The following is a 27,898-nucleotide window of genomic DNA, read 5'->3' as shown; positions in this document are numbered from 1 at the left end:
GAACTAAATTCAGAAATTTTAAATCTTCAAATATTTATTGCCTACCCTTTCTATTTTGAGAATTCTAATTATATGAATATAAGTTTCTTGGTTTTGACACAGTGAACTATTACGACTGATCTGTAAATTCTTCATTTTTATTTTGGACAGTTTTTATTGTATATTCAGTTATGTTTGTAAATAATTTATTTTAATTTGCAATCTATTAAAAAATAAATAAAATAAAAATAAAAGATAATTTTTAAAAAAGAAAAGAAAAGAAAGAGGAAACCCCAAGGGAGAGAGCAGGAGTGACGGGCAGGCAGGGCTTCTGGGAGCAGCTCACCCAAGCCACCAAGCCTCTGCACCTGGGGGCTCACAGGGCCTCACTACTGACTACAACCCCATGGGCCAGATAGCGGTTGCTCGTTCTGAGACTGGGGCCCTGGGCACAGCCCCCCAGGCAGGCTTTACCTTAGAAGCCTGCACTCCCTAGGCTAGGTGTTACCTAGGCTGAGGTGGAATTTTCCTGGGGTGCTACCATTGTGCAGTTTAGGGAGCGTTTTCTAAGATGAGGAGTTACTGAGAGAGAAAAATGTAGCTGAAATGAAAGGTGGAGAGAGGGCAGCTGCTAGCCAGGCGGGCAGGCCGCCTCCCTGCGCTGTGGCTGGCCGGCAGCTGCGGCCTGCCTGGGGCTCCCCCAGATCAGCGCATGCAGGCGTTCACAGTGGCGCCTCCCCACTCCGCTTTTAAGATGTGGGTGCGCTTCCTCCTCCCACCTCCTCCCTCCCAGGCCGCCCCACAGGGCTCTGCAGCGAGCGCGCTGCGCCCTCCACAGACTGCTGCTTCCGGGCCCTCTCGCTGCTGCTCCTCTGCCGGCCTTCCTTGCCCGGAAGCACCAAGCCGAGCGCCCCCTTCCTGGCAGGCACCGCCCCCGGCTTGCTCAGGGCCCCGCGTCACGCTTTCCCACGCAGCTTAACTGCGCGCTTGTGCCCAGCTGCGCGGAACTGCTAAGTGCCGAACTTTCCAAGAGCCTGCAGGAAAACGCAATGCGCTTTCCACGCCGGCTGCGGCTGCAGCACCGTGACAAACACCTCGCTGCCTGAGAAGAAGCGCAGACACAAGGTGCAGCCCCGAGGGCGCTCCAGGCGGCCCGGTTCACACGCTGTTCACTTACCTTTGCTTTTCGGTCCTCATTTCCAGTCCCGTCTTTGCCTTTGCTGATGCGAGCTGATAAAATATAAAAGGAGAAGCACTTTACACCTCACTTTCGCGGCTTAGGGGACAGGCGTGCAGGTCTGCCCTGGCGCTCAGGATGGGAGCTGCGCGGATTTGGTGGGGCCTGGACGAGCCGCAGTTCCCACCGATCTGCTGGGTCGCATTCTGTTAGCACCGACACAGACAGCACAGCCACCATGGGGGTGACACCATGAGGGCAGCGGACAGGGCGGAGGGTGGGGGCTGCAGCAGAGACACTGAGGATCTGTTAGGGGCACGCATGGCCACACTGCTGCCAAGGGAAGGTAGCGTGACTTGCACCCCCAGTCCCCTCCCTGTCCCCGCCAGAGCCAAACCCAGTCTCAGGAGTACGCAGAAGCCTCAAGGGTCACGGAGCTCAGCGTCCCTGGGTCCGGCTGGAGCCTACGACTGACCATGTGGGCGGTGGTCTGCACGCTGTGGCTGGGAGGCCTGCCCCTGGCTGCCTGTGCAGTGGTGTCCCCTGGAGCCCAGAAGTCTGACAGGGACCACCTCTGAGTCACCAGCTCTCAGGGCCCACCTTGCTGCGAGCCCTCCCCCTCAGTTCTCTTTCCCTGTTCCCAGCCACGTGCTCCAGAACTGGGCGGGCCAGGTGATGTCTCCAATCCGCACAGCCAGCGGCGCCCTCAGAGCCTGCCTCCACCCGTGGGGCCCTTGGTCAACAGTACTGCCACTTTGAGACAGGTCCACCCCACCCGGACCCGCCCTGCGCGTCTTCCCACTACCAGGAGCTCTGATCCTTCTGTTGCCCAAATCAGCTTCCAGTGAGTTCCCGTCAGATATCCCGCAGACAGCAGGGTTTCAGGGCAGATGCTGTGGACAGCAGCCAGGGAGAAGGGCAGTGCGGGGCCTGAGGACACAGCCCCACCCCGCTGACTCCACCTTGCTTCCCTGGCTTCAGGATCTGGGCCCTCTGCCCTAGGACAGCAGCACGCCCGTTAGGCCCCGGGCTTCCAGCTCCTGAGTGGCAGGATCACCTGGAGCGCTGCTCGGGCAGATGCCAGGCTCGCTGAGCCCAGCGCGGGCGCCAGAAGCAGAAGCTCCTCCCTTTGCTCCGAGCCACAGCACCACTGTGTCGCAGAGCAGCCCTGAGGTGACCATTTCCCACAGTAGGGCTCTTCCCAGAGACATGGCTTGAGCGGCTCACACTTGGGCTCCGCCCACCTCAGGACCGAGGTCCGCCATTCCAGGCGTATCTCCATGTCCCGCTCCTGCAAGTAATTCTAAAATGAGAATATTCTGACTCTACATAAACCTGAAGGGCTGCTATGGCTGAGCTCCAAGCGGGTAGTGCAGAGCCTTGTGACCGCAGCACAGGGCCACCCTGGGGCTCTCCAGGGAGGGGGCACCTGGACCTGGAGGGCCTTGTGTGTGCTTCTTTTCTCTCCTGATGCAGGTGGGACAGAGTGTGGGCAGGGCTGCGGGCCAAGGGCGCCTCCTGGGCTCCTGGCTACCTCCAGGTGCAGTCTGGGTGTTGGGACAGGTAGGTGGTCTCTGCACTCTGTGTAGAGGGGGGCGCGGGAAGAGCATCCTTCAAAGCAGACCTAGCTGGATGCGGATCTGGCTCTGTCACTTCCTATAGATGACCCTCAGCAAGCTCTTTACCCCTCTGAGCTGCACTCTCCTCATCTGCAAAATGGGCCTAATTTTGCCTGCTTAGAGGTGCTGGAAGAGTGAGGCTCAGCTGTTACCTTCCCTGTGAAGTGTGCTGACCACCTTCCTGTGGGAAGACTGCCCAGGCCTGACGTGTCAGGTGCGCACTCAGACAGGGCCAAAGCACTGGGTGGGTGGGGCGACATGCAGAACGTGGGCAAGCAAGGAGCAGGTGCTGCAGGTCTGGTGCAGGGGCCGAGGACAGGGAGCAGCTGTGGCCCGGGGCTGGTTTAGTAGCTGTCCTGGACCTAGCAGGTGGCAGGAGTCAAGGAGGGCCGGAAGCTCAGTGGCAGTGCCTGTAGCCTGGATGACACAGGAGGGTGCCAGGGATGAGTGAGGGCACGAACACAGACCTTTGAGTTGAGGGACCCGGCTGGCAGGCCTCCCTGGCAGACCAGCTGCAGGTTGCTTCTCGGGGGGCTCTGAAGGGCCGGCCTCCCTCATGGCCTCTCCCACAGCGGGGCCCAGGGCCTCTCGCTCTTCTCTTGGGGCTCTTGGAAGTCCAGCTCTGTCCAAGTCCAGCTCTGCACGTGCCTGCTCCTTCTGCACGTTGGCTTTTATCTCCACGTGGAATGTGAACTCAGGAACACGCTCCAGCCCATCCACTGTGGGCCCTGTGCCAGGCCCACCTGCTGGCGAGGGCAGGGTCTCCGTGGAAACTTTGGATAGGAGATCGACAGGGAGTGGGATGGCACCCTCCACCGGGAACATAGGAACACCAGCAGCTTCTCTGGAGTCTGCATGAGGAGGTGGCCCGCAGGGGGCGGGGGAGACCTCGGAAGGTGGCGCGTCTTGAGGTGAGGACTCATCGATGTCACGGTCTTCGTCCACGCCCTGGCCCCCCAGCCTTTCCTTGCCCTGGGCTCCCTTCGGAGGGGGGCCCTGCTGGTCCTGGTTTCCCAAACCCTGGTGTTTCTGCAGCTCAGAGCCGTGGTGGCTTCTATCCAGGTCCTCGGGTTCCTTCCCCAAAGCGTGAGGTGCGGCTTCTGCGGCGCCTTCAGGCAGGAGGGCGCCCCTGGGCACATGGGGCGCGTGTGGGAGGGTGAGCCCCGGGACCCCGGTGCCTGCGGCCTCGCCTCTAGCGCCCCCTGGCGCCCTGAGCAAGCTTTCTGGGACACCCTTGACTCTCTCCAGCTCCGCGTGGAGATGTCCAGGGAAGTGGAGCGTTGAGGTGACTCGGGCCTCCTTGTCTCGGTCCCCACGCTCTGGTCCCCACTCCTGAGTAAGTGTCTGAGGGCCTCCTGGCAGGCCAGGCGCGGGCTGGGCGGGAGGCTGCAGAGGACGAGCAACTTCCGGAACTGGTGCTTCTGACTGTTTTTCACCCAGAGGCAGCGCTGAGGTCCCAGAAACTTCTCTGCTGTGTCTAGGCTGGACTCGAACGCTACGCTCCTCGGCCAGGGGCCTCTCATGTGCCTCCCTCTGCTGGCCTGGAACTCTTACCTCTTCTGGGTTTGGAGAGGAGCAGTGGCAGAAGGTTAGCAAGGTGCAGGAATTGCGTAATGAGGGGCACCATTCTTGCCACCAGAAAAGGACCCCAAGGCACCCCTCTAACAGAGGCAGACCGCAGCCCTGGGCTCACTGTGCTGCTGCTGCTGCTTGCAGTGGGTGCTGTCTCGGCCTCTGCCACCGCCTTGCTGGGGCTCTGGTGAGGACCTGCCCTCTCAGGCCCTCGGGGAAGGCTGGGCCTGGGGGACCTCCAAGCCCCTTCGGGTGCAGCACTACCTCTCTGCCTACTGACAGGCTCTTGCCAGGAAGGGAGCTCACCAGTATCACTGGGGCCTTCCTGCCTCAATGCCCTGGGCCACAGAAGGCTTCCCCCTCCCAAGGGAACTCAAATCTGAAAAGCCTGGCCTCTCAGTAGAACCTGGCTGGGGCGCAGCAAAGTTCCCTTTCTTCTCTTTTTTTTTTTTTTTTTTTTGGTGGAACTGGGGATTGAACACAGGCCCTTGCGCTTGCCAGGCTGAGCTATCTCCCCGGCCCCTCCAGCTCCCCTCTAACCAAATCTATAATCCCAAAGGTTCCAGAAACTCAGAAAAGGAGATTTGGATGCAATCAGAGAAGGAAAGAAGGCAGGCGGCTGCACACGGCACGCAGTGCTGAGTATGCCGCCGCCTAGAGGCCAGAAGGGGCAGTCCGGCAAAATTCCAGACAGCGCCGCTGGTCCCACTAAAGGGTGGATCCATTTCCTGACTTTCTGGAGAGAGGAACAGCATCTTCCCAAGTCTTCTGCAATTTTCGATTATACAACAGACTTTCAAGTTAGCCAGCAAACAAACCCATCCCAGAGGTCTCCAATTCCTAAGAATCTCTAGGATTTTTAAATCGAGTTCTTAAAGTATTTACAACAAATGATTGTAGAAAGTTACCCTTCTAGAATACAAACCTTTGGTTCCTAAGAAGGTTACGGTTAGTTTGAAGGCTGCCCAGAGAGAGTTCATGTGTAAAAGCTGGGTTGAGATGAGGCTGCAGTTTTTCTGCTGGGTCACCCAGAAAGCAGCCCGCAACAGTGCCACCCAGGCTCTGTCCTTCTGTGGGACACTGGTCCGCAGGAAGGACTCAGAAATGGCATCAGAAAGACCCAGCAGGGGTCTTCCCACACGCAAGGGGCCCACATCTGCCCAGAACCAGCGGCCCAGCCCTCCTAGAGGTGGGAACTGGGGCCCAGGTGCCAGCTCTTCTAGGCGCAGCCTATGAAGTGTTTCCCTCTCCCTTCTCACAACCTCGGAGCTGTGGAGGAGGCTGGGGCCACTGACCTTGAGTCACATGTCCGGCGGCTTGGTCTTCCAGGTTTGGAGTGTCTCCAATGCCTGCTTCTTCAGCTGGTTTAGGCAACAGGGAGAAGACAAAAGCAAAGATAGTTACTGTGTGTTGGGCCCCAAGTTTCCTGCGTCTGCTGGTATCTTGCCACCAACCTACGCAGAGGAAGGTCCTCTGCAAAGCCCACAGCCTGGGACAGTAACCGGGCTGACGCTCCCTAAACGACACCCACAACACCTACGCGCCGTGCCAGCGACTGCGGTCTAGGAGGAGAGAGCTTTGGCTCCACCAAGATACCAGGGTAGGGAGGTCAGCGCGGCCGTTGCCACAAACTTGCCAGGCAGGCGCTCATGCTGCTGAGCTACTTTTCTGGCTCCCCCAGCTCTCTTCTAACCCAATCTATAACCCCTAAGGTTTCAGGAACTCAGAGAAGGAGATTTGGATAAGATCAGGGAAGGAAAGAAGGCCGGCGTCTGCACACAGGTATGCGGCGCAGCGCTGAATATGCCGCCGCCTAGAGGCCATCATGGGAGGGCAGCAGTGCGCCACCAGGCCACCCAGGGGCAGAGCGCGTTCCGGCAGCAGCGGCAGGTCCACGCCCAGACGCTACTGCTCAGCCTCATTTACTCATCTGGAGCCCCATGGAGCTGAGGCGTGTCTGTTTCCCAGGAGGACAACAGGGGAGTAAGAGAAGTGGGAGGGAGAAGGTGCTCGGCCTAACACCGGGTGGAAGCTAGGCGTCCCGAAGCTGGAAGCTCCTTCCCACCAACTCCCCCTAGCGGCACACGTGAAGCAAGCGCTGCCCGGCTGAAGAAGGTTGGTGATCCCAGAAACCAGGATATTTTGTGTGTGTGTGTGGGGGGGGGGGTGGTCCTTAGGCTCCTGCAAAGAGAACCCTGATCACCCCAAACAAAGGCAGTCCTAGCACCAGGTATTCATCCTGGAACACAGGAGAAATCAGGACAAGACAGTCATCCAAAGGTAGCACAGCTGAGGCGAGCTGGTGCGAACACCCCACCACCCTGAATGCCCAGCCTGCCTGAGAAGGGGCAGAGAGACCCAGCGGTTCAGTCTCTGCACTGACACTGATCCAGGGACCAGCGCTACCTGCCACAGCTGCCACGGAGAGTGCAACAGGGAAATGGTCCTCAGAGTCAGGCAGCTGTGCCGTGGCCGCCTAAGAACCCTGCTGTCAGCTGGGGGGGGGGAGCTGTCACGGGGTGGGAGTGGGCTCGGGAGTGCTGCGTACGCTAGGCCGCCAGTACAAACACCCCCTGGGTCCCTTGGAGCTGGCACTGTGCTGCTCAGGAGCTCTGAGAGCCACGCATCCTAGTCACTTGATGCAACAACGGACAGGCATTGGGCCAACAGCGTGGGAAGCGCAGCTCCAACACGGGTTTGGCTTGAGTTCTAGTCAAGGCTATGGACATGGAAGAAAGGCTCAGAGTGACAGTAAGTCCAGCTAAATGGCCACGGAGTCCTTGAGACAGTGTGCAGGAGAGAGGGCGTTCTGGGACCCTCTCACTGCATGGCTCAGGCGAGCAGACTCTCCCTCCTGCACCTGTGCAGAAATTCAACATCTTTGGCCTGATCTGAGGCAGAAATTAGAGTCTGGTGATACCTGACTGGGGCACAGAACGCATGGAGACAGCTGGCATGGCATCTCTAATGTCCTCTCCTACCCGGGGAGGACTCTGATCGCAGGACTCAGCATCTGGGCCTGCAGCCCTAGCAGTATATCGCTAGATGGGTCCACAGGCATTTCAGGATCGCACAGATGCGTGTGCTACAGTAAGGGGCCACACCAAGGCACAGAGCCACAAGTGATGGCCGGGAAACGCTTACCAACCCTAAAACCTCCTGCCACCCTGGGGACATCAAGGAGAAAGAAGGGCAGAGAATTCTTGAGGATGATTTTCTTGGGCCCAGTGGCTTCAAGGGTTGGGGAGGTTCCGTGGCCATCTCCCACCTCAGGCCCAGTGAAGTCTTCCCAGGCACCAGTCACATGGAGACATGTGGCCCGTGTGTGCCCTGGTGGGCTGCTGTCAGGGCCCATTTGGGCATGCTAGAGGACAGGAGAGGAGCTGGTCCTGCCTGGTGGCTGCTCCCCTGCCAGAAGGCTGTGTGCCTAGCTTGCTGGCCAGTGTTCTCATGGACCTGGCGTGGGCACATCACAGTTATGCCAGGTCATCAGCAGGACACCACTCTCAGCAGGAGAAGGAGCAGGGTCTTTAGACACCATGGACAGAGGAGAGGGGGCATGTGTGCTGGAACCCAGTGCAGAAGATCTTCAGGGGACAGGGATGGGGTGGGGGGGAAGAGATGCAGAAATCAGGGTCTCCCTGAGGCAGAGGTCACCTCTGAACACTTGCAGGGGTGGGGGCAGCTCACATCACCTCTCACTCACCTGCCACACAGCCCAGAATCAGGGGTCACTCCTCAGAATGAGGTCAGGAGACCCACCACACAGGACTGGCCACTCTGCCCCGCATTTACAGACCGTGCTTGCAAACATGGACACTAAGGTGGCTTTGATGACGCAGGAGCAATGGGAGCGTGAAGAGATGGCTGGGGCTTTCACCCGGAGGCAGAGGACACACTTTCCTGGGACTGCTAAGGGCCTGTGAGTTCACCCCAGAGGCTCTGTAGCCTTCCAAGGCCCTTCACAGTCAAGGCGGAGGCCCTTTCAGCTTCAAGGATTCAAATGTGGCCCTCACCCACTTCACTGCTGACCATCTTTCAAAGCAGAACTGCACTTTGGAGGAGCAAGGGTCCCCCACATGCCTGCAGAGGGCACTCCCAGTGCTAGGAAATGGAGCAATAGTTGCAGGCTTCCCAGTCACAGAGATACCTCCTGAAAAGAAAGAAACCCTGCCGGGCACCGCCACTGGTGGGAAATCCTGTACAGAGCAGTTCTCCCCCATCCTTTCTGGTTTTGGATGGATTCTTGCTATGTTGTCCAAGCTGGTCTCAAACCCACAGAGTCAAGCGATCTTCTCCCCTCAGCCTCCTGAGTAGCAGCTGGTACCGCTATACCCTGCTTCTGCATTTCTTACTAGGGAGCTGGGCACTCTGCAATTCATCACAGCTATAGGCCCAAGAAAGAGGTCCTGAAAGCAATGACCCTAGAGGCTCTGGGCCATGCCGGCCCTTTCTTGGGGATGGGGCAGGGTAGTTCTTGAGTGACTGGGCAGCCCCAAGCCTATGCTATTTCTGTTGGTGGCCTGTCATCACATGTTAGCAGCAGCCTCACATGCCTGCTCTAGAAAGAGGTCTGAAAGGCAGCATAATTTTAGAAATGGATACTAGATCACATTCCTGAACTCTCCAGGAACATCCCATGAAGACTCCCCAGTGTGACAGTCATCTGGGCCCTGTTGCATGCTTGGGTGCTTGTGGGAAAACTACTCTTTGTGGGTAATCAGGCACTGGGCAGTCTGAGCAGGAGGAGGACCGGCTTCAGGTGTGAGGGATGCAGGGATCTGCCACCACCTGCCTCAGAACACCCTGCAGAGTACTCTCTGGAGCTGATGCCCTGACTAAGGCAAGGAAGAAGGTTCCAGAAGAGTCTACAAAGCCCTAAGCCCCCTGAGAGGCTGGCAGGAAGCAGCTAGGCACCAAGACCCCCAACTTCTAACAACCCGGGACTGTTAGAAGCCAGTGCTGTCCATGCTCCTAGCTCACTGGGAAATGAGGGCGGCCCAATGTGGCCCCTCCCTGGGCCATCCCTGCCCTGCGGTCTCTGGGGGCTGCCCTCACCTGTGGTTCCTTCTGGGATTTCCACGTGGGGCTGGGCAGCAGCCTGTGCGCTGGGGGCTCTCTCATTCACTAAGGGTGCGGTCACTTCTGGAAACTACCAAGAGTCACCTCAGGGGGCTGGCTGGCCACCCAGTCTTGCCTTTGCTGTGTGTGCAAGGAGCAGTGGGGGGCGGAGGCAGGAGGGCACTGGCTGCATGCAGGAAAACACGGTGCCAAGCAGTCCCAGCACTGCTGCTGCCTGTCTCCCAGCAAGCGCGTAGAACACTGCTGGAGGGGCCCAGGCCACGGGACTCCAGCCCACCCGCCAGGACAGCCAGCTGTGTAGGCCCTGCGGGGAGACAGACCGACTGCGGGATGGTCCCAGCATTTCTAGACAGGAGCTGTGGACAGCCAAATGAGGATTCCCTGCTGTGGCCTCGAGGCAGTGCGTGAGCACAGCACTGGGGACTCTGCACACAGGGCCAGTGCCTGTGGCTTTGCACTGTGGCTTTCGCAAGTTTCTGTCCTCTTTGGCCCCAGTTCTCTCAGCTGCAAAATGAGAGTGCCATCCCAGGAGACCGCTGTGCTCTCTTCTGCCTCCAAGCCCTTGCTCCTCCAGTCTGTGGCCCCCGATTAAGAAGCACAGAGTCCCTACATGGCAACGACCAGGCCTGCCCAGAGCCGGGCACTAGACCACTAGAGGGGCCCAGCCTCATAGTAGAGGCAGGAGTAAGGATACCCTCCAGAGGCAGGGCCAGCATCCCCTCAAGGCCAACGCTCCCAGCCGTGGTCCCCCGATCCCCCGGCACATGGGCACACGGCAAGAGCTGCTGACTCTGCAGGACTCCCTGGACCCAGTGCCTGCGAGTTCAGTGAAGGTCCTGTAGCTCCTTCCTGCTGCCAGGGCCAAGGCGTGTGGGGCCCACCCATGCGCAGGTCGGGGCTGCAGTAAGACCAGGTGGGAGCTCCTGAAATGATGCTGATGGGAGGCTGGCATCAGATCTGTCTCAGTTTCAGGGCCTTCTTACGGCAGTAGGTCACTTGCAAAACTGTTCTAACCAGATAAGCAGGAAATGCCTGATGTCACCGGCTCCCAGAAGCAGAGCCAAGAGAGCTTTCCACGCTGAGGATCTTGGGGTAAGGACCATGCAGCGGCATCCTCCAGTGATGAGCCTTTATACGGAGCAACTGGCAGGCACCTGACAGCTGGTGGTGCTGGGCCAGGGTCTCAGCCTAGGACCCAATACTCCCAAGTCATGCACATGCCTGGAGAGGGGCAGAGACGGAGGGGCATACACCACGAACAGGCTACTCCAAACCTCTGCTCAATGCCCTTCTCCCTTGATTTCTTCTACTCATCAGGCTGAAAAGCACACTGCTCAATCTCCCAGCTTCCCTTGCAGCCGGGGGTGGCCCTAAGACCTAGTTGTCAGAAGGCCAATGAGATCCCAGTGGAAATCTGTCGGGTTTCACTCGCAGGTGCACTCTTGCTTTCCATTTATTTTGAGAGGGTCTCGCTGTGCAGTTCAGGCTGGCCTTGAACTCACTATGTAGCCCAGGCTGGCCTCCAACTTACAGTGATCCTCCTGCCTCAGCCTCCCGAGTGCTGGGATCACAGGCGTGCACCACCACGCCCAGCTGAACTTCTGCTTTCCGAATGAAAAGGTAACAGTCTGGCTTGGGTCACACTGACCACTCAGCTTCGCGGCTCGCTCTTGCTTAGGAGGCGGTGACCGTGTTGCAAGCACGAGGCAGCGATCCCGTCACTGGAGAAGACAGGGGCCCGCAGAAGAGCACCGATCGCGTGGGAAGCTGCGCGCGGCCCAGCCGTCTTATTATAGGACACAAATAGGTCTCTTCATGTGAACGTCCGTTAGCTGGGTTTTGTATTTCCAGCAGCCAAACGAAGCAGTCTCAACTGACACAGATGGGAGGCAAGAGAAGGTGATCAAAATCGGGACTAAGCAGCATTTCAAGAAATACGAGGTGGGGAGAAGTCAAGGCCATGCCTAGAGCCCGAGAAATGAGAAGCCCCAGTGTGGGCATGGAGACGCGCAGGACCACCCTTCCTCCGCCTCGCCGCTGCTTGGGGCCGAGTAGCCCTTGAAAGAAAAGCAAAGTAGGGGCTTTGGGTGGGCAGCGGAGGGCCATGGATGTGGGAGCAGCCTGCGCACGTGCCCTGCTTGGCCCCACGAGCCAGCCTCTGCGAGTACACCTAGGGCGGAGGCGCCCACGCTTGGCACTGCGGCCCTCGGCACCAAAGCAGGCCAGCGCGCGAGACCACGCGCTGTAAAGCTCGGCCTGAGCACGCATCTCAGCCAGCGAGAGGAAGCAGCCGGGCAGCCAGCGGGGCGGCGCTGTGTGGGGCGGGGAAAGGGAGGCTGGAGGACAGCTAAGCCAGGCTGCGGTGGGGTGTGGGCGTCGGGGGCAGTGGGGAGGGGGCCCCACCTTCGGCCGTCGGAGTGCTCTTAGCATCAGAGGTCTCAGAGCCTGGTTCCTCGGATCCGTCATCAGCAGGAGTCTGCGGGGGAGACTCTGGAACATACACAACGAAGCCCTCAGGTTGGCTGCCTCTGCCCAGACTGCTCTGGCTCTCGGGGGGCTTGTGAACAGGGCCTTTGGAGCTGCAACGCCCTCAGCACGAGCCCCTGGCCTCAGAGGGGCCCAACGCCCTCCCCTCTAATGTCCCCACACGAGAATCACTGGACAAGGGTGAAGAGGATGCACGTGTGCTCCTGGTTCAGAATAGGTCACCCCAGTTCTTTTTTTTTTTTTTTTTTTTTTACTATTTCTTAGGGTTTTTTTAAATTATTTATTTATTTATTTATTACATTTATTTATTGTGTGTGTGTGTGTGTGGCCAGCTCAGCCCACCAGGGGGGCGGGGCTGGCTGGCATGTGGTGCTGGGGGATCGAACCGCAGTCCCTGTGCTTTGCCAAGCTTGTTTCAAGTAGGTGCTTTAGACCACTGAGCCATCTCTCCAGCCCAGTCACCCCAGTTCTAAGGGAAGCACAAGTCCTTAGGGTGACAAACAGGCAGTGAATACCAGCAAGCTGAGCCACGCATGAACTTGTTATTAATTAAGGCCAAGTGGACACCTGGAAAAAGCCCCTGACACCCAATTCCTGTCCTCCAAGACGCCTGCTCCGAACGTGAACAGGGCTGCGTCTGACGTTTACCAGACCCTTCCTCAGGAAGCTCTCCAAGGGTGGCTACGTTGAGCCTCAGCCACAGGGCCTGCAAGAAAACTGTCCTTTCAGAATCCGAAGCCTGACTCAGAGGGCCAGAACCCAGTGGCCCAGAGCCACAGCTTCCATGATGAACACCCTTGGTATTCACGGAGGACTCGTTCTCCCGAGTGGCACCCTGGCCCTGGAAGTCAGTCTGCCCCGGTCATCGTATGTGCTTCACCCAGCATCTAGGGCCAGGTAAACCAGGGCCTTTAAATGAGGGCGGGCATGACTTGTAGAGAGCCCTGAGCCCAGAGTCAAGCGCTGGCTCCTGGGAGGAAGCCGGGCATGCAGAGGAGCATCTGCTTCCAGCAGCAGCCTAGGGAAGGCAGAGGAAGCCGCAAAGAGCAAAAGCCCAGGGTCCATGAGCCCAGGGAAGCTGAGAGGGCCCTGCGGTCTCCCAGGGGGGTGGGAACTATAGGCTAGGGTGCTGGACCAGCAGCCAAGGTGTCTGCACTCCTGGGCTTGCCTCACTGATAAAGTAGGTGGATGCCAGGGACTCTGCCGGCCTCCCCCTAGAGCTGTGGAGCCCTGCTGGGAGGCTCTGAGTGAAGAAGCACTTTGCAGACCCCAAGGATTTACGCTTACAGATCTGCTTCCACAGGAAGGAGCCAAGTGTTTATGGGCAACACTGGGCTTCTCCCTTCAGCTGAGCTGTGCCCAGATGCTCAGGGGACCAGGACAGTGAGCCACAGCTCAAGCCACGATGGGTGGATGGATCGCGGGGCACAGGACTGGCGGATGACTAGGCGGGGGGCGGGAGGCGGGAGGCATGGGTAGATGGGTGGAGTGCTGGACGGCTGGGGGTGCATTAGATTGATGTTAGGATGGACACATGGGTGGAAGCACAGGGGGCTCCTGCCACAGCTGCGAAGCCCTCTGCTGAGACACCCTGCCCACCGACTCCTCCTCATCTTCTGACCCTGGTCCTCTGTGCCCAGAAAGCCCTTGAGCTTCCTAGTGGCATCTCGGCCATCAGGCCCTTAGTTTTCAGCTCAGTGGCCTTACTCATTTCCATGTGGCAGGAATTCCCTACTTTAAGGGCATTTGCTGGCTGAATGGGCTTCTACTGTTGCCCGACTGTTCTACTTGGGCTTAGACTGAAATCTGGGTAGCAGAGAAGCAGTGGATCCCTGCCTCTGGAGTCAGGTAGATGGGGCCCAAATCTGCCATCTGCCAGCAGTGTGGCTCCAACTCAGGTATTGACTTTTTTCTGCCTCAGTTTTCTCTTCTGTAAAATGGGCACAACAGCAGTTCCACCCACTCATGGGGCTTCTGTGAGCATGACACTGATTCAAAGTATTTCGTGTGTGCTAGGCCTGGACGTGCGAGGTTCTCAGTGAGGTGTGGTGATGCCCATCACTGTCTGCATCCCACCTTGCCTACAGGGCCCCAAGCAGCACAGTGAATCACTAGGAACCTGAGTGTTGGGTTTTTTTAGGGTGCTGATGATGGCCAAGAATTCCTAGGGCTTTGTTAGACAGCGGGCCCTTGTGTCAGACGGAAGAATAGCAGGTGAGATCCAGCAGCACTCCTTGGCCTCAGCCTGGGGTACTCAGGGACTCCAGCCATCCTCTGTGCACACACCTGCTCTATGACACAGACTGTTCTCCTCAGAGTCCACCTCCTTGCAAGCAGAGTCCTGGCCTGGCAGCTGCGCCCATTAAGGCCACCTCTTCCAGGTTCCTGGCCCTGCAGCTGCTAAATGCCAGGGGAATCTCTGGACAGGACACTTGGGGGAAGGGCCTTCTGGAAGGTGCCTAGTGAGGACGGGCTCCCATTGTGTCCATCTCTGGCCTCCTTCCCAGTGGCCAGGAGACACCTTGAGGGCAGAAGCCACGTGCTCAGGGCGGCGGGTTTATCAACTATATGAAAAAGGAAAGGCTATTCTCTGCTTGAGGCTGTACAAAAACAGTGAAGGGACCAGATCTGTCTGCAGACTGGGGCTGGCTGGCTGACCTTAAGAAAGGGCTCCTGCACCTTGATGGATTACAAGAAGAGAAGAGCCCACAGAAGCCACTGGTTACTATGTGTGTTCTGTGGCTACGAAGCCTAGACTGGGTGAGGAGTAGGGGGGCATCTCCAGGCACCGCTACAACTGTGATGGATCAGCTGATGGTGGTGTCACCCCCAGCCACGTGGAGACAGGAAAGGCCGGAATGGAGGCGTCTGTGCATGGGCTGGACCCAGCAGGCTGTGGTGTGATGGCCCATTTAGGGGAGACCAGTGCTGCGTCTCGGCTAACAGGGGCCTCCGGGGACTGAGCAGTTTCAGTATGGCAAGGGCTGCTTCCGATGCATAAAGCAGAATGCAAAGGTGGAAGGAAAGAGGCGAGTGGAGCTCACGGAGTGCACAGCCTTGGCACTAGTGCTGGCCCTGCATGGTGGCCTTGGCAGGGGCCACTCCACTGAAGAATGGCTCATCCGAAGCAAGCGCCCAGCATGTGCAGGACTCCTGGGTCCTGGAGCTTGTAAGAACCTGCAGGGTTCAGTCAATGGTGAGGCGACAGGCTGCAGACCACCTCGGATCTCGTCAGCAGCCAGCCTGGCTACCGGGAAGAATGCATCACACCTGTGTGTGTGGGCACCCTGCCCCAACGTGCCTGCAGCCACCTGCACCACTCTTGTTAAATTCCTTGGGAGGAGGAAGGGGGGGGGCAGAAGCCTCATTTGAATGTCTCACTGGGCAGCTAAAACAAGTCCATCAATCAGCACCTTTTAATGCACCAGGGTGTTATTTTACCAGCTAACAACTTTCACCCGCTTTGTAGGGCTCCAGCCCTCCTCCAAATTTTAACAGCCAGTCAGCTACTCTTTGTCCTGTTTTTTCCCTCTTTGGTACCAGGAATCCATCTCAGGACCTTGGGCTTGTCAGGCAGGCGCTGTGCCACTGAGCTGCATCTCCAGCCCTTTGTCACGGTGTTTAACAGGTAGTTTCTTGTCATTATTCAAGAGTCTTTTGTCACTTTTCTAAACTGTTGTGTGAGTACAGTGACACCTTCTGCCTCCTTACATTGTCACTCTGCACACGAAAACAGCTCATTCTAAGCCCTTGGAAGCGAGGACAAGCTTGCTGGCATCCGTGGCAGCCTCCGTGCCTCGGGCTTGCTGGGCAAGCCGGCCGGCCCCAAATGCTTCCCGGCAGCAGCTTCCAGAAGGCTAGCAGTGTAAGCACTGCAGCGAGCCTGCGTGCGTGCGTGCGTGCGTGCGTGCGTGCGTGTGCCTGTGTATTAGTGTACAGCTTGTCATGCTTTGCGTTGAAGAACTGAATAATGGTTTGAACAAACATACTTCAGGCTACGTTGAACCCTAAAGTACTTGGTGAGCTTATTCTTACTTTTCCAAATTAAACTGATTTAAAAAGAGTGGTGAAAACCACAATTACCTTTGGCTATTTTAAATGGACTTGCAATTTTACGAAAGTTTTAGATTTATTGGAAAAAATGTGAAGGTAGCAGAGAGGGTCCCTCCCAGACCAGCTTCCTCTGTTACCAACATGCGACACTATTACAGTACCTTGGTTGCGATACCAGATACTGTTCATTGGTGCTGGGGTAGAACCCAGGGCCCTTGCACAGAGCCACCTCCCCAGCCCTTTTCAGTTTTTATTCTGGGACAAGGTCTCAGAAAATAGCTAAACGGCAGGGGCTAGCCTCCAATTTGGCAACCTCTTGCCTTGGGCTAGGGTTAGAGGGTGTGTGGCCACCACGCCCAGCTTAACTTAGTATTAGACCACCCGTCCTGCCTCGACACTGCATCTGTCATGGGTATAATTCAGTATGTGAGGAATTCACTCCGAAAGCAGTCTGCTGTGATTCTAACACCTGCGGGGGTTTAGCTGACATTATTAACCATTTCTGAGCTCCAGCTAGTGATGACCATGGGCAGGGACACCTGGCTGGAGCCTGTACCCCCAGCTCTGAGTCTCGCAGGGCCCCGGTCTCCTCTGCCTCCTGCCTTTGGACCCCCTTTCTAGTCCCCAAATGCCACTTAGTCCCATACCTTCCTGCTTTCAGAGAGGGGAGCCAGCCTCTGAAGCTGGACCCTAGTCAGTCCCAAACCCCAGGGGAGCCAGGGGACAGTTGTTCGATGAGCAGGAGAGCTGCTGGCTCCTGCTTCTCACACCCAGGACACCCTTGGGGTGCTCCCTGTTCAGCTGGCAATGCCACTTTCCTCTTAAGGTTCGGTTTCCACCCACCGCCCACACTCTGGCTGTGAGCGTTTATTTTTAGCATTAAAACAGAAAAGGAGGCTGTCCCGATTCCAGCATCTTAGAAGTGGGGCCACATGGAGAGCTGCACAGGGAGGGGACACCGCAAATATGGCTCGCTCCCTCCTGCGCAGGCCAACCACCCAGGGACAGCTCAGAGACCCAGCCCAAGGGAGGGGCAGAGACAGGGGTGTGCAGGGGGCCCTACTGTGAAGTGAACATGCACACTGGGAGGGTCAGGCCGCAGGGCCGGCCGGGTGGAGACTGTGACAGTGATACCAACCTCCTCCTGCCGGATGGAGGATGGACAAGCCTGACTTAGGAAGGGATGAGAAGCGGTGGATAAAGCCAAGGCTTTTACACGCTGATAAACACTCCCTATGCACAGGCTAACAGCAGTGGTAAGGACCCCAGGAGTGTCCTGTGTCTTGGAGGGTGACAGGCCCAGCAATCTTTTTTTTTTTTTTTTAAATTGGGAATCGAACTTAGGACCTTGCTCTTGCCAGACAGGCTCTGTGCCACTGAGCTGCAGCCCCGGCCCCGCCCTGAACTGTGTCACACTGTGTCCACTCTGGTGAGCTCTCCTGTGGAAAGGTCAGTCTTCAAACAACCTCCTGTTTGAGTTGTTTTGGCTCTTTTAAATGAATGAGACTCTATTCTGTCTATAGCCTAGCACCACGGGGTATGGAAGGGCACTGCAGAAGTCAGGGTGCGAACCCTTCTTGCCACCCCATGCCCGGTGAAGTGCGTGGCGGCTGTGACCCTTGAGGTGTCCACTAACCTTTCAGGCCGGGCTCTGTGTCCCCGTCCTGGTCTTGGAGCAGGGTGTAGTCTCCAGCGTGATCTTCTGTCGTGTCAAATTCCTGGCGGGGCTCAGCCATCCTAGTTTAGGCTCACCTGGGGAAAGAAGGTGGGAGGTGAGGGGTGGGCCAGATGCTGGGCCAGGGGCCTGGATGTCCCAGGAATGCAGGGGTGGGCGGGGCAGGGGGAAGGAGCCCCCTCTGGGCCACAGTCTCCCACGCTCTGGTGCACCCAGCGGATGCGCCCTCTGCCTGCCCAAGGAGCACGACAGCACTCCGCAACCAAGAGCCCATCAGAGAAGGCACACGAAGGCCAGGCAGGCCTGACCTCCTCCTCCCCTTCACCAGAAAGTGAGCCATTGACCACGTTTAATTTTCTTTCACTAGTAGTGCTGGGCCAGGGCCCAGGGTCTGTCACCTGCTAAGCAAGTGCACCACAGAACTACACCCTTCCCACACCTCAGGCTGCCTTGGCACAGGGCCCCTGCTGTGACAATGTCCTGAGGGCTCTGGGTTCCCACCACACACACGATGGCGCCTGGCCTCCAAAGCCAGGACAGCCACAGGGGTGGTGTCCCTGGGGGCTGCTAGCGGAGGTCTCCAAGAAGCCTTCTCTGATGCGACCCCTCAGAGAACCTCTCACTCAGTAAACCCTAAAAGAAGCCAGGGGAGGGACGGGGGAGATGGCTCAGTACAGTAAGCGCTTCCTTGGCAAGCTCAAGAGCCTGAGTTCAATCCCTGGTTCTGCCAAAACAAAACAAAACCAACCAACCAACCAACCAACCAAACAAACAAACAAAAAAAGCTTTGGGCCGGGGAGATAGCTCAGTAGAATAAGCGCTTCCCTGGCAAGCACAAGGGCCTGAGTTCAATCCCCTTTTCTGGGGGGAAAAGAAAAAAAGCCGGGGGAGTGCGGGAGGCTGCCAGCTCTCAGCTCTGCAGGTCAGGGCACCTGTCTGGGGCTGCTCACTGTTGACACCAAGGGAGCCCGGGAGGCACGAGAACACAGGGGCCCAGAACACAGCAGCTGGCCACATCTTGCTGCTTGTGGAGGCCCCCCAGCCTGTCCTCCGTGGAGGCTCCAAGGACAGGCTTGCTGAGCACGATGTCTCCTCCTGGCCACCTCGTCCTGCCATTCCTGGCCCATGCACACACGACCCCACCAACCAGCCTCTTCCTGTGCAGAGAGGGAGAAAGGCCAGGTGGCAGGCCTGCCCCACAGGCTCTTATCTCTGACCCCTAGCAGCCTCTGTTACTCTGGAATGTCTAGACAGTTCTTCAGAGACAAAGCAGGATAGAGTGGAAGGAGGGTTTGTGCAAAGTGAGCTGTGCTCCTTTCTGAGTGGGTTCTGCTGTCAGATGCATCCATTCCCCTCTGCAGGTGGGATCAGAGATGGGGCTCCCAGCACCCTTCCTGCACCCATCTGGACCTCCATCAGTGGCAGAGGGGTGCGCTATGGTGCGTGGTGGCTGCTCCTCAGTGGGCTCACAGCGTCTGGAGGGGTTGGGGAGGCCAGCCTGAGCTCTGCGCAAGGCAGCCCCAGCTGGGTGAGGGGTAGAGATGTTGGGGGTGGGGGACCCATAGTTAGAGTGTAGGCAGCAGGGAGGGAAGAAAGGGGCAGACTGAAGAAGTGTCCTCGATCACATGGTGGACTGGGCTTCAGCTTGGGCTGGGGTCTGGCAGGGAGATTAAGATCTAATAGTATGCTGGCTTCCGGGGACGTGGCTCAGTGGTACAGAAACTGCCAGGCATGTGCAAGGTCCTGAATTCGATTCCCGGTACCAAAAATAATAAAAAAAAAAGTATGCGGGATATGGCAGTGCCCATATGCCAGCACCAAGAGAGGCTGAGGCAGGCAGGTCACAAGCTTCAGCCCAAGCTGGGCAACTTATCAACTTACCCTGTGTCAAAATAAAAAGTAAAAATGGGCTGTGGATGTAGCTTGTGGTTCATAGGAATGCCCTGAGTTCAGGCTGTGCACACGTGTGTGTACACACACACACACACACACACGACCCACGGATACACCAGAGGTGGATGCTCAGGAGGACCACAGCCAAAGAGCACCTGCAGAAGGAAGGGGGCTAGGCACCAGGGTGGGTTCTGTTTAGAAAGATCCTTGCTTGAAAGAACTCTCGCCACTGTGCTTACCTGTTATTTCACTTAATGAGCTCTAAAAAGTATAATCTACTAGTCCCCTTGACTTCCATTATCATTTTAAATTTTTATGAGTCTTTATTTTCATGGTTTGTTCAAGATTGTTCTAGCTTCAGGTCAGCAACATGTGCTGTCAAGGGCCAGGCAGAGCATACTAGGCTCACAGCCTGTCTTCTAGGGACCCCTCCGCGCTGTCCCTTTGGGACTGAGAGTCAGAAGTGCTCACAGGAAGCTGAGTGGACTATCGGGGCTAGAGCAGGAGTCAAACCCTCCTTAAACACAGGCTATCATTTCTACATGAAGTAAGTGAACTGCCTACATCCCAAAGGCCGTATTTTTCTTTAGGGTAAATGTGGAATGTATGGAAGGAAGTTGCCCAGCAGCCACACCCGCCCTGCCCTGGACAGCAACCGCCTGAGGTTTCCAGCTCTGACTTCCATGCTTGCCAGGCTGCCCTGGGTCAATTGTCTGTGTGCACATTTTGGAGCCCACGTACCATGTTAGAAAGATAAGCCTCATTCCGGAGCACCCAGCAAGCCACAGGAAGGAAGCAGAAGCCAGAGAGGAGTGGTCCCAGGGAGCACATGGAAGCGGCACTTCTTCCTAGCCTAAGCCTGCAAGCTGTGTGTGTGTGTGTGTGTGTGTGTGTGTGTGTGTGTGTGTGTGTGTCCCGCTGGCTCCCCGCGGCACCTCACAGGCACCCCAAGAGCACACAACATCCTCTGAGGCAGGTATCTTCGGGCTCCTTCTCCTCACCGCAGGTATTACGTGTCCTGGTCAGCAGGGACCCTAAGCTGCCCCTCACAACCTCCTACTTCACCCTGGGCCATGAGCCAGTCTTCAACTTCCCGCCTAGGGCATCAGGGCCTGCGACCAGGAGGTGGAAGGTCCTTCATCCCCCAACTATCAATCTGGGACCCTTGCCCTCCCTTCCTACCCTGCCGTTTTGTCCTAAGTGGGCCCACGCAGCCTGTGTCCTCTGTTCAGGATCCTTGGAGTCCAGCGATGGGACAGCAGGAGGTCTCCAGCCCAGGCCAGGCCAAGGGGCAGGTGGCCCTGACCTCTGGGCACAGCAGAGCACTTGGGGCACATGGGCTCCTGGCTCTTCCGGGAAGCCAAGGGCAGGTGAGTTCTTTGGGAGAACTGATGAAGGACAAAGCCAACTGGCAGGTGGCAGAGCTGCACACTGCAGACTTGAGACGTAGGCAGAGAGGGTGCAGTGAAGCTGAGGCCTGGCCCTGAGGAAGCACCCAGCCTGGACCAGACGTGTCATCACGCCGTAGACCCTGTAATCTCAGCAAGTCGCGCAGACAGGGAACAAACACATCAAGCAGCTTTCCTTGCCCACTTTCCCACTTTTCTTATCCTTCCCAGCCTCAGCCTCTGCGACTGTCTCGAGGTGTCTCTCAGTCTCTCTACTTCTGTCTGTCCCTGTCCCATTCTCTCTCTTATTTCCTATCTCCTATTTGCCCATGCTGTGGCTCAGAGGCAGTGAGAGAAAAGGAATGCATTTTAGAGGAGGCATAAAAATTGGGTTAAACTGGAAAATAAAACAGGCCATTCTTAAGGAACCCTTGGGAAAGGACGGCCTCCTGATGAGAAAACCAGGACCAGAGTGTCTTAGATTATTCTGTCCCTGTCATACTGTAGAGAAGCTGGGGCCTCAGGTTGTAAGCCACTTTTAGGCCTACAGATCCCTCCCCCTAAGCCTTGCCCACTTCGGAGCAGAGGAAGAAAGAAGCACCTGCAGGTGGACAGCAGGGACGCAGAGAGGACAGGGCACCGGTGACAGGGCGGGGGTGAAGACAAGCACGCACGGGCAGGAGGGGCACCGCATGTGCAGATCCTGGCACCAAGCCACGCTGCTATCAGTCTTTTTTTTAACTTTTTTTGGGTTAAGTAAACTTCATGTTGCATAAAATGAACCATTTTAGAGTGAGATGAACCAATTTTAAGTGGGACTTAGAAACACAATGTTACTCAACCATCGCCTATAATTTTAAAACATTTTTACCATCCCCAAAAGAAACCTATACCCAACCCCTCAGCTCTTCTCTGGCTCTGAATTTGCCTCTGCTATGATTCCGCAGTCACACAGGAGGTGAATAAATAAGCCACTAGTGTCTTTTACGTTGTCCACATCCCCCGGGTGGCAAATAGGTCCCTGCTTCAAGCCTCAAGTGACATCGCACTGCACGGATTTGCCACACCTGTTCCCCCAAGGCGAGAGTGAACACAGGACTTTCTCTAGTAACTCTCCTGAGAATGGAGGAAAGCAGGTGAAGGAGCAGGTGCGGTGCAGAGGTGGGCTGGGAGGACGGGGGGGGGGGGCGTCCTCAGCGTCCTCCTTGCGGTGCAAGGCTGTTGTGAGACCCTGGGGCCCCTCTGCTCTCCAAGGGCGGGGTCTCTCAAGGCTGGAGGATGGGCGGAGCTCACATTTCCTGCCTGGGACGTACCCACGCTCCAGGGGCACGCAGGGAGCGCTGAGCACGCAGGGCCTGAGCACCCCCCACCCCCGTGACACCACTCTCGAGCCCCACCCCCGACACCCATGCAGCAGGCCTCCACCCTGCGCGCGGCTCCCACATCTCTGATTCGCTGCCCCACCACGCCTTCCCTTCTCAGCAAGTCTCTGCCACAGTGGTGGGGTGCCCGGACCCCAAAGGGTACCCCAGTCTGTGCGCCCCCACAACGGAAACTCGTCCTCCAGGGCCGGAGGAGGGAGGATTGCACGGCCTCTGCCCCCGCCGGTCCTCTTGCTCCCGCCATCCGGACAGAGCACTTCGGGGATGCGGCGTCCGGCTCCTTCGGCTGCCCAACATCTTCTTGGCCGTTGCATTATTAACAGCGTCCACAGTTCAGCGCCAGTCGCGGAGTCTTTGGCCCGGCCCGCCGCGTCCCGGGCTCGCGAGGGGGCGCCGCACACCCGCCCGCCCGACCGCAGGTGACTCAGCGGGATCGCGGCTCCCCGAGCCCGGGCGCCCCCACCTGCCGCGCGGGAACTGCCGCGGGACGACCCCGTCGCTGGGTGGGCGCTGAGAATGGCTCCCGCTCCCAGCACGCGGAGTGCTGTTTGGGGACGGGGAGGCGTCCTCTCAAAGCCCCGCGGGAAGCCGGGCTCGGAGGCGCGCCGGCAGCTGCAGCGCCCGGGCTGGGAGGAGGAGCCCTGCTCGGCCGAGAGAGCCCGGGAGGGGGCAGCAGCTCGCTGCGCCAGCCTAGGCGCCCCGGAAGGAAGCCGCGCCAACGGGCCCCAGGGGCGCACCCCGGGGGAGGCACACCCTGCGGCCCCAGGAACTGCAAAGCCAACTTTGTCCCAGAGCTTTTCCGGTATTCCTGCCCGCCGCCCATTGCCGGCCCTTCGGGTAGGAACCCCGATTCCCCCTGGTGACGGGCGCCAGGCTCTGAGGTCTGCAGGCTTCTGCTCGGCAGTTCTCCCCCGAGCCAGTGTCAGTAGTGTGCCTACTGGGACAGGGCAGCCGCACAGTCTCCATGAACCGGAAGCTGACCTGGTACGCTGGTAACAGTGACTGATGGCCGCAAAGGATAGCAAGACGGACGCTCTGCTGGCTTGGAGCGCCTGCGTCATGTCCATGACCCCTCCTTCCCCGTAGGATGGAAGGCACCCTGGCTGCCTCCTGCGCGCTAGGCCCTGAGGAAATCTGTCAGGGTCCAGGAGGTCACCTGCACCAGGGCCAGGAGGAGCCCTGCGCTGAAATAATACCGTCCCAGGCCACATCTGGTGACTCGATGCCACAGACGCCTGTGACAGCTGGTGCCCAGCCTGGAGAACTGAGGAGCCCTCTCCTGTGCCCCCATCCCCTCCCCTGTCCCTCACAAGGAGTGCCCAGTGAGGCTGGAGGGAAGTCAGCGTCGCCAGCTTGCGGGGAGCCGAGGGGCCGTGGACCCAGCACTGCACACTTTACCAAGGAATGTTCTGGGACCGAATAATAGAAAACTCAGATTTCAAGCAGAACTGCCAAATTACATGGAGAGAAGACAAGGAGCACACAGACAGGAAGGACCTCGCAGGTGAGAAGATTGTGAGCTTGATCTGAGGAGAACCAGCAACCACATACGAAAGCATGCACGAGGCCCCTTTGGGAGCTAGCTGTGCCCCTCTGGGCACTGGAGGGGTTGTGGCTGGTGTCAGCCAGCTGAGGTCCATCATCACAGAAAATTCCAAGACTGAATCTGAGAGACCACTCTGGTTATAAGCTAAGATGTCCCTGCTTGTGTTGGTGTTTGTTTTTACTGAAAGCGTCTCCTTGTAACCGCTAGTGATGTCAAATACTGCTAGCAAATGCTCTTCTGCCCAGTTGGGCACAGTGATGCATGCCTGGGACCCCAGCACTCTGCCAGGCTGAGGCAGGAGGATCACTTGAGCCCAGCCTGGGCAGCTGAGTAACTTAGCAAAGCATTATCTCAAAAAAGGACAGGGGATGTAGCTCAGTGCAAATCCCGGGATTCAGCTGCCAATATTGAAAAGTCCAGCAGTGTGAGAGAAAAAAGCCCAGGAACTACTGCTGGCGCATCCAGGCAGCCGGGCAGATAGCCCTCCACACATGCGACTGTCCCTAATGAGACTGCGTCACTAGCTATTCTATGGCCTGCTCTAGTCACGTGATGCTATGCTGGTACTGATAAGCTTGGTCATACTTTTTTTTTTTTTTTTCCCACTCAGGCTGCCTTAAGGGCGGGTCTGGTAAGGCATGAGGATCTGGGGATGAACCACAGAATTCTGAGCCTGACTGCTCTGCTTAAGCAGACACTTAGACAACTGAGCTAATGGGCCGGCCCCCGCTGGTCATACTTTCTAGCTGATCTCCAGCAGGTACAATTTCGAGCAGCACTGCCACTGGGGACGGTGGGCCGCTGACTTCCAGCTCTAATAGGCAGCAGCTGATCTAGCGTCCAACAGTGCTGCACTTCGGTGTGCTGGGGAGCAAGGCTGCAGGCCTTGCACACTCTTCTGTAATTACAAGAGTAAACGTTTCTGTAGCCAGGCCATTTATACTTTTACTACCCCCTATGTAAAGCAGAAAATATTATTTCATTATCCCCACTTATGCACAGAGGATCAGTTGCCCAGAGACAGGGTGATAGGTGTGGCTGTGAAACTGCACTGCTGGCACTTGTTTCTGGGTCCGTCAGCCTTCAGACACCCACCTCAGTGACGCAGGAAGCCACGCCAAGTCCTAACGCAGGAGGAGCTGCTCCAGCCCCACTTCAGAGAGGTGCACAGGTAGCCACAGCTCCATTGTGCAGGGGGGGAAACAGGCACAGAGCTGAGGGACCTCAAGTGGACCCAGAGACAGCGGCAGAGGTAGACTATGTGGCACCTGGTGGCCTGTGCTGGGGTCATGGGAAGGGCAGTCTGGGGCATGAGGGTTAGACCTGTGCTGGAAGCGTGCTAGGGACACGGGGACATGGCTGGGCAGTGCCACGTGCCGGGAGCGCTGTGGGCACCCAGAGGCACCTGCTCCTCCATTAGCACCATGAGGATTTACGAGCATCTCGTGGGCTGGCCTTTTTAGAGGACACCTGGGGAAGTGGGATGGCCTCATCTTCACAGCAGGCACCTTCCACTCCGCACCCTCTGCCTGGGGACAAAGGAGAGCCTGGAGCCTTGGTCCTGATGCTCTCCATGAAGCCAGACCTCATGATTTGGAGGTGCTGTCTTTGCAGGTGTGCTGGGGAGTTGCACCCCTCAACCCAGTCTTGTTAGACTGGACTCTAGGCCTCAGCCTCTGAGGCGCAGGAGTTGATTGTGAATATTTCTGGGGGCCCTGGTCCTTGGCTCGGCTGCCTCCGTGGGCTTGGTGGAAAGGACACCCTGATGCAGCCAGAGGCCAGGGTTCCAGTCAGTCGGGCCCACTTACTGGCTGGGGGGTGCAAGCCCTGCCCTCTGTCAGTGGAACGAGGTGTGGAAGTGCTATGCCTGCCTCAGAGTGGCGTTGAGGGTCACTAAGAATAATGTGAAAGATGGCACGTTAGTAGTGTGATGTTCTAGGCTGATGAGACTGTCATCGTGACACTGGAAGGCAGAGGAGGCTTCATCTGAAAAACTCGAATCAGGGGCCAACCCCAGAGCTTCTGGAGAGTCTGCCCTGAGGGACGGGAACTGGTTCTACCTAGAGAGCAGGGCAGGGAGCGACTTCTGGGAAGTCTCATTGCAGGTGGAGGTGAACTCCAAGAGGTGTCCGAGTTCCTCAGGCCTTTGGCGCTGTGCCCTGATGAATCACAGTACGCAAGGGAAGCTGTGGCAGGTGATCTGGGGGCAGAGGGCCTGGAACTTTCCACGCCAAAGTCTCAGCCTGCTGGCAATGTGCCCAGAAGCAGTGGGGGAGGCAGGAGTTTGAAAGGCCAGTGGGAGCAGCCCCAAATTGGCTCCTTTTGACATGACATTTCATTAGATGAGAACAACAAGGAAGACCGAGAGCCAAGAGGAGCCTGAGGGAGGCAAGGTGGTGGTTTCTAAGATGCCTTCACTTCTATTTTCTGAGTCTGCAGACATATCCTGAAAGATTCTGGGGAGAGGCAGAGGACAGAGACAATCGTTAATGAGCAGCTGTCCCTCAATAATGAATAGCCTGGTCCAGAGTGGTCTCGGAAGGACAGAGGATAAATGGTGGTAACGAGTGCACTAAGAAATGTCACAACAGGGCATACACACCACCTCCAAGTTCCCTCTTGGCAGAGGCGCCCAGTCCCTTCGAGGTGGTGGTACCAGGGTGAGAGGGGTGCAGGGCACACTGTCAGGTTACTGAAGTCTACTGTGTCCTGGAAGGTCACACTGCAGGCTTAAAGGGCTGCAGCAGGGCCAGTTATGGTCAAACAGCTCCCAGGCAAGGAGCCCTCCCATCGTGGGTGCTGGCATTGGGGGCTTTGCCACTTTGCATCATCACGGTGCTCTGCCCCAGCGTGTGCCTAGAGAGGCACTTGCAGTTAATTCTAGAATTTGGAGCCCACCAGGAAAGAAATGCCCAGCAGCAGGAGAGTGTGAGACTCGGCAGAGCCCTCTGAGGACTGTTGTTTGAAAATACCCAGTACACGTGATGCCCCTTGGCCCTCCTGGTGCAGACTCTGGCCAGGCAGGGCAGATGGCAGCCCCTGTGAGATCATCTCGTGGTCTCGTGACACCGGGGGCTGGGCCAGCACGCCGCCCTGGTGCACCCTGTGTGAGTTCAGCTGCTCTGTAAGGGAGATGAAGAGGCAGCTTATCCACTGCCCAGAGAGACTGCCATCCGCAAGAGAAAACAGTAGTACAGATATGTGCATGAATGGAATTTTTATAAACAGGAAAATACTGCACTGTGTATGTGTGCAGAGAGAAAGTGCTGCAGGATGTGAGGAGAATGAGCGTTTGCTCTGGAAAGGAGACTTGTCAGCGTACTCTTTCTGCAGTTCTTACCACGTATTATATTTACTTGCTAGAGAACAACAGCCACAGCACTGGCAAAGCAGAACACCCTGGCACCAGAATCATGGGCCACCCAGCATGGACCCACAGTGCGAGCGCAGATCAGCATCCGTTAAGACTGACATGTCAGAAACGTGGGCCGAAGAGGTCACGGCTGCAGCATCATACCTGCGACTCCAGCGCTCGGGAGGCTGCGGCAGGCAGGTTACAGGTTTGAGGGCCACAGGGGCAACCTAGCAAGCTCCTGTCTGAAAAGGTAAAAAGGGCTGGGCTATGGCTCAGTGGAAAAGTGCCTCCCTAGCATGTATGCAGCCCTGGGTTCCATCCCTAGCAACCACACACACACACACACACACACACACACACACACACCCCCGTCAGGGAAAGACAGAAAAAGGAATCCTGCGCACATTTAATTTCTAGGCCCAAGAGCATGCGGCAGAAGCCCAGCCTCGCTCAACCTCAAGGGCCGGGGGGCCTCAGTGTGACCCTCTCAGCAGCAGCCCCTGGCCACCATGGGCCCCGAAGAAGTTTACTCCAAGGAACACCTTGCACACAAATGTCTCTGCTAGCCAGTTTGGCTTGGGCTCAGGCTGAGTTGCTGAGTCAAGTTTCTGTTAGACACAAAGCCCCACAGAGGTGGCCTCCTACTGTCTGAACATACTCAGAAGCTTGTCTGGAGGACTAGGGCACTGG

The 27,898-nt window shown here is 57.3% G+C and overlaps 1 protein-coding gene across 19 annotated transcripts in view; it reads right to left on the bottom strand.

Annotated features, from left to right (window-relative positions):
* Mapt (microtubule associated protein tau) overlaps positions 1 to 27,898 on the bottom strand; it is a 97,694-nt gene that overhangs the window by 30,622 nt on the left and 39,174 nt on the right. For 7 of the 19 annotated variants that reach the window (XM_023713951.1, XM_023713956.1, XM_023713954.1 and 4 more), the window contains exons 2-7: positions 17,606 to 17,721; positions 11,833 to 11,919; positions 9,406 to 9,492; positions 5,643 to 5,708; positions 3,243 to 4,334; positions 1,157 to 1,209 (exon numbers count right to left, since the gene is read on the bottom strand). In XM_023713951.1, coding sequence (XP_023569719.1) covers positions 1,157 to 1,209; positions 3,243 to 4,334; positions 5,643 to 5,708; positions 9,406 to 9,492; positions 11,833 to 11,919; positions 17,606 to 17,705 — 1,485 coding nt within the window. In that variant the 5' untranslated portion in view covers positions 17,706 to 17,721. The remainder of the gene's footprint in view (positions 1 to 1,156; positions 1,210 to 3,242; positions 4,335 to 5,642; positions 5,709 to 9,405; positions 9,493 to 11,832; positions 11,920 to 17,605; positions 17,722 to 27,898) is intronic. The other 12 variants (XM_023713961.1, XM_023713962.1, XM_023713964.1 and 9 more) reach the window with 5 other exon arrangements.

This window comes from Octodon degus, unplaced genomic scaffold (genome assembly GCF_000260255.1).
Source record: "Octodon degus isolate 3935 unplaced genomic scaffold, OctDeg1.0 scaffold00033, whole genome shotgun sequence".
In the NCBI taxonomy this organism is placed as follows: domain Eukaryota; kingdom Metazoa; phylum Chordata; class Mammalia; order Rodentia; family Octodontidae; genus Octodon; species Octodon degus.
This window is presented reverse-complemented; position numbering and strand designations above follow the sequence as displayed.